A 6,000-nucleotide genomic window follows, 5' to 3' on the forward strand; every position below is an offset into this window, starting at 1 on the left:
CCTGCTTGCATTTTTATGTACCACTGCTTCCACGGACAATTAAGTATTAATTTTAACAATTGCTTTTCAACAGGTAAATAATATACAGAATAATTTACATGAGCAAGTATTTCATTTGTTTTTATACATTTTATAAAGCATAGCTATAAAAGGTCATTACATGTATTAAAATTATGCTTATATTTTATTAAATCATGGTCTTTAAATTTGAAAAAATTTGAAAAAAGTTCAATTTTGAAATAAAAATAAGCCACTCAACTGAAAATTTAGTTGGTTTTTACTTACTAACATTTGCACCCTACTCTTTCAGGAGGGAAAAATTTTAGTGTTGATTCCAAACCTGCTTAGCTTCCTTAACGCTAAATCCTGTCAGATGGTCAATGGCTGTGGAGATTGAGTTGGGTAACAATTTAACATGCATACCGTCACATTATTGACCACTTCTCCCTACAGATTGATGCCTTGCCAGAAATCGTGGAGGCTGTGGAAGGGAAGGTGGAAGTCTTCCTGGATGGGGGTGTTCGGAAAGGCACCGATGTCCTGAAAGCTCTAGCCCTGGGAGCCAAGGCTGTGTTTGTGGGGAGGCCAATCATTTGGGGCTTGGCGTCCCAGGTAATTGGAGGATGAAGAAATAAATATATAAAACAGAACTACAGTGACATAAATGCATGAATTAAGTCAGACTGACTTACCTGAAAGATCTGTATCTTTTTACTTGCTTAGGGAGAGAAAGGTGTTCAAGACATCCTTGAGATCCTAAAGGAAGAATTCCGATTGGCAATGGCTCTGAGTGGTAAGACTGGCCATTCTCCTTTTCAACTTTCTTTTCTTCTTATGGGCTTTAGGCCAGGCTCCTTGGTGGAGAGAAGTAAACTTGAGGGGGAAGAAGATGGACTCATTGGGCTGTAATTAAATTTGAAGTTGGTTCCATGTTTACATCTCTAGTGCAGAATCCTCTGAACAGAGGAAGTGCTCAGTGTACACAGCCAGCAACAGTCGCTAAGCCTCTACCTTTGACAGTCTCACCAGGGATATGTTGGCGAGTGTGAGTACCTGAAGGGTGAAGCCTACACTATACTCTTCCTTATCTCATAACACGTGAACAAAAAATCTAACTGGCTAGTCAACACCTTCACTGGGATGTCTAAGTGGCATCTCAAACTCTACCCGTCCCAAATGAAACTACAAACTTTTCCTATTGAAACTACTCAACCTGCAGACTCTCCGATCTCAGTTTATGTTAATACCATTGTTTCAAAAACTTTGAGTTATTTTTGACTCCTCATTTCCCTCACACCCTCACATCCACAGGACCTCTATCTGCAAAATGTTGTCAGAACCTAACCTCAGTCGCTATTACAAGAGTTTCTCTGTGTTTCTTTCTAATCAGTCCCTCTGTTCCCTTGATATTGCAGGTCTGTCTGTCTGTCTGTCCTTGCCTACCTCACCCTCCCACCCTGATCACAGCAGTCAGAATGATCTCTTTACACGTTAATTCAGATCATGCCACTGTTCTGATAAGGACCCTCCAATGGCTCTTGGTTTATTTACTCAGTGTAAATGCCAAAGTCCTTACAATGGTCTACAAGACCTTTATGTAGCTTGACCTCTGTCACCCCTCTGACCTCAACTCCTGCTGTCACCTTTGCTTATTCTGCCCAGGCCACATTTACCTCCTGCTGTTCCCTATGTCAGACATGTTTCAGCCTTAAGGCCTTTGCAGTGACCATTCCATCTTTCCAGATGCTGTTCCCGGGTGTCTACATGGCTAACTGCCTCACGTCCTTCAAGTCATAACTTGGATCACCTTTTCTCAACATCCTGACCACCCTATGTAAAATGGCAGTCCACCCTCCACCCACCTGCTCAGTTTCCAGTTTTCTTTCCCTGTTACTATTTCATTATTCTCCCACAGCACATATCACCTTCTATAAACCATCTATCGTTTCATTTACTTTTTAAATTATTTGCATCATGTATTATCTTTAGCTCTGTAGAATACAAGAAGAATGAGACAGGGATCTTTGTTGTATTCAATTCAGCATCCCCAGTGTTTAGAGCAGCTCCTGGCACTTAAATAATATTTGCTGAAGAAATAAGTAAAAAAAATTAAAAAAAATCACCTTATTACTAGTGGCTGTTTTGAATCTGACTCAGAATGGACCTTGAAATGCAAAGAATGACATTGAGTCCAATGATCAACTTCCAAAGGTAATGAGAGTTTCCTTTTCTGTGATCCATGTCACCCAGATTGTCCTCATGGATAGAATTCCTGAGATCAATGGTCTACTCCTACTGTGCTGAGCCTGTGTGGACACAGCCTCAGTGAGCAGCATGCCATTCTGTGAATCCTCACTCTGCATTTTAATTTGCTGCAGACATATCCTAAAAGAGAGCTTTCAGCCACTGACTCTCTATTAAATGTGGCAGAAAGAATATACTCTTTGTGTTAATAAAAATATGTGCCAGTCATTTTGTGTTAAGGACTGTTTAGGTAATAAAAATGGTCTCGTGCCACATAAGATTTGGCAAGCCTACCTTGAATCATAAACCTTACATTTGTCAAGTTTTACATTCCTTGGGAAAGCGATTACCTGCCTGATTATTATTGCATTCATGTCATATTAAATGTATGCATTATTTTCTCAGGGTGCCAGAACGTGAAAGTCATCGACAAGACATTGGTGAGGAAAAATCCTTTGGCCGTTTCCAAGATCTGACAGTGCACAATATTTTCCCATCTGTATTATTTTTTTTTTCCGGCATGTATTACTTGACAAAGAGACACTGTGCAGAGGGTGACCACAGTCTGCAATCCCCACTTCAATACAAAGGGTGTCGTTCTTCTCCAACAAAATAGCAATCCCTTTGAGCTCATTGCTTTTGACTTTTCAATGGGTGTCCTAGGAACCTTTTAGAAAGAAATGGACTTGCATCCTGGAAATATATTAACTGTTAAAAAGAAAACATTGAAAATGTGCTTAGACAACGTCATCCCCTGGCAGGCTAAAGTGCTGAAAAACAAAAGATATCCTTTGGTAAGATTGGAGGTAGCTACCACTGAGGTAAAAAGATAATGATCTCACTGTTTATTAATTTGCATTGTGTTTAGATATCCTTAAGCCAGGTTCTTAAGTTGTAAGCTCAGGTTCGAAAGGTTGGACCATGCCAGGAGAAACAGGAGATTTAGATTCCCAACACGGAGGAGGTAGCCCTTGATAGAATTGGGTCGAGCTGGTGGGAATATGTGACTTTCTGGATACTTTTTAACACCCTGACTTATGCTACTTCTTTGAACGTAGATTTCTGTTCACATCTTTAGTGCCTGCAGGTATCTGAATATTTTATGACATCTATATCTATATCTATATCTATATCTATATCTATATCTATATCTATATCATCTATATCTATATCTATATCTATATCTCTTCTTAATCAGAAAAAAATAAAGCATTTTTGAAAAGAGTGTATCTGGTCTATTCATAACAAGATGAAATTCAACCATTTAATCTCTGAACCCTAGTAACTGCCCTGTTCCCCCACTAACTCTCTTATACCTTCTAGCTCTTTATTCTTTTGCTTCTTTTCCACTTAGAGTCATAAGCAGGGCCAGTTGCATAATTTATGAGGATTATGCCAGATGAAAATGTGATGCCCTTGCTCAAAAAGCAGGAAAATGTCCTTTCTTTCCTTCCACAGTTTTTCTCTTAACCTGTCGTGGTATCCTTTATTTGCTATTTAATGTCCTGTTTCCTTGGGTACGAGGTTACTTACAGAGCAAGTGTAGACCCTCACAGGTGCCTGAACACTGCTCTGTGATATGTTCTGACTCTCCGATGCCTGTTCCCAGGACTCAGCCAGAGGTGGACAGTGGCACTGTCACTGACAGGTGGGTGAGCCAGCTGCCAAGGACTCATTTAGGGGAGGTGGGCAGATGGCAGGAGATGGGACATTGTGTGATTCTAGGCTCCAAGCCCTTAACACATTTCATTGTCCCAATGACTTTTACTTATAAGACACAAACTCAAAGGTAAAATTATTAAGAATTTGAATCCAACAACCACAGAGCATTAAACCCCAGTGTGAGGCCCCCTTCTGAGTGTGGAGGTACTGTGTAGCTGTACTGGCCTTGTGCTCTAGAAGCCCTGGTCATGTGACTTTTAAATTTGTTCCTGAAACCTGGCATTGGCAGATTAGTGGTAAACTTGGTAGCCAAAATAACTTTGAAATTTAATTTTTTGCCATCTCCCTGATTGTTCAACCCCTGTGAAATAGTAAATGAAACAATGGATAGAATCACTAACTAAAAATACAATTTTTATGTTATGTTTTATCACTTTGTTTTATTATTCTCGAATCTCTCTCTCTCTCCCTCCCTCTTTTCTCCCTTTAAATGCTGGGCCATTCCCAAATACTATGGAATGTCATAGTTGGAAAGATGGAATGTCATAGCTCTTTCTTTCTAAAATTATTGACTTAGTCTGATAAAAAATCGTTTAATCTGATAGAAAGGAATAGTTACCCCTCAATATTTTCTCCAAATGCAGAGAAGGAATATCATTGTCATATCATGTAACTGTTTAATGCCTGTACGATTAATGTTACTTAATAGGCATATAATAAGCACCTCTTTGATTCCCACAACTGATTTTGAAATGCCTCTGCTGTCGGGAAAGAATGTCTACTTTGACTACATCATAGTATGTGGCCGAGAGGTGAAAATAAAAAGTTGATAACTTTCCCAGCAAATGGAGATCCACACATGGCATTCTAAGAAAATTTTATGCAACTTATGTGAGACTGGGGATTCGTGGTCTTAATTTTTGAATTTCTGGACACTTTTATGACCTCCTCAGCCATGCTACCTACTTGAATGTAGACTTTCAATTTTCCTACAGAGGTATAATATCACTGAAGCCTTTATGGTATATATTATTTCCATTACCAGAAAGATACAAAGTCATTTTTACTTTCCTTTGAGAGTGTCTCCAGTCCAGGTGTAATAATACTAACACTAAAGCTATCTGATGGCTGAGACAGAAATGGAGCATGTTGGTTGCATGTCTCCTCTTGAGAATTTGTTTCATGAACTTGATAGAAGTTCTCTGAAGAAGCCACATGACATTTCTGTTCTGAGTTTTCTGAAATATGTTGGGAAGGGGTCAAAGGGAATGGATAGTTGAATATAGACCAACCCTGCTTTCCTTGAATGTCACTAATTTAATGTGTATAGTGCTCTAGAGTAGTATTTCTCAAACTGTAGAGTGTATCACAGTCACCCAGAGGACTGATTAAAACAGAGTGCTAGGGGGGTGCCTGGGTGGCTTGGTCGGTTAAGCGTCCGACTTCGGCTCAGGTCATGATCTCATGGTCCGTGAGTTTGAGCCCCGCGTCAGGCTCTGTGCTGGCAGCTCAGAGCCTGGAGCCTGTTTCAGATTCTGTGTCTCCCTCTCTCTCTGCTCCTCCCCTGTTCATGCTCTGTCTCTCTCTGTCTCAAAAATAAATAAACGTTAAAAAAAAAAACAGAGTGCTAGGCCTCATGCCTATATATTCTGATGCAGCAGGTCTGGGGAGGGGCTGGAAATCTGCATTTCTAACATGCTTCCAGGTGAGGCTGATATGGCTCTTCTGGGCAGCACACCTTGAGAACCGCCCATCTAGTTGAGAAGGAAGCATCAAATCAGATTTGCCAGGCACATCATGTAATGAGCCAGTTGTTGGTTGTGGACCATGCCCCACCTATAAAGGGCAACTTCTCCTTAGCCAATCGATTATTTTTGTTGAATCTTATTCCTTATTGAGGTAGAAAGTGCTTCCAGTGAGGTGTGTAGAGGGTTGAAACCTAAGTGCATAGGTGAATGTATTTTACATATACACCCTTACCACCACCACTACCACCCAGATCAAGATACTGAATGTTTCCATCATCCCCAAAAGTACCTGCTCTGCTAGAAGTAGACTTATGCTAACTTCCAACACCACAAATTAGTGTGGGCT

General features: G+C 40.2%; 1 protein-coding gene across 1 annotated transcript in view; it reads left to right on the plus strand.

Moving 5' to 3' along the window:
- The window catches only part of HAO1 (hydroxyacid oxidase 1), a 47,604-nt gene extending 44,257 nt beyond the window's left edge, over positions 1 to 3,347 (plus strand). The window contains exons 6-8 of the mRNA XM_058684917.1: positions 454 to 612; positions 724 to 793; positions 2,650 to 3,347. Coding sequence (XP_058540900.1) covers positions 454 to 612; positions 724 to 793; positions 2,650 to 2,720 — 300 coding nt within the window. The 3' untranslated portion in view covers positions 2,721 to 3,347. The remainder of the gene's footprint in view (positions 1 to 453; positions 613 to 723; positions 794 to 2,649) is intronic.
- The last annotated feature ends 2,653 nt before the right edge of the window (positions 3,348 to 6,000 follow it).

This window comes from Neofelis nebulosa, chromosome 9, assembly GCF_028018385.1.
Source record: "Neofelis nebulosa isolate mNeoNeb1 chromosome 9, mNeoNeb1.pri, whole genome shotgun sequence".
In the NCBI taxonomy this organism is placed as follows: domain Eukaryota; kingdom Metazoa; phylum Chordata; class Mammalia; order Carnivora; family Felidae; genus Neofelis; species Neofelis nebulosa.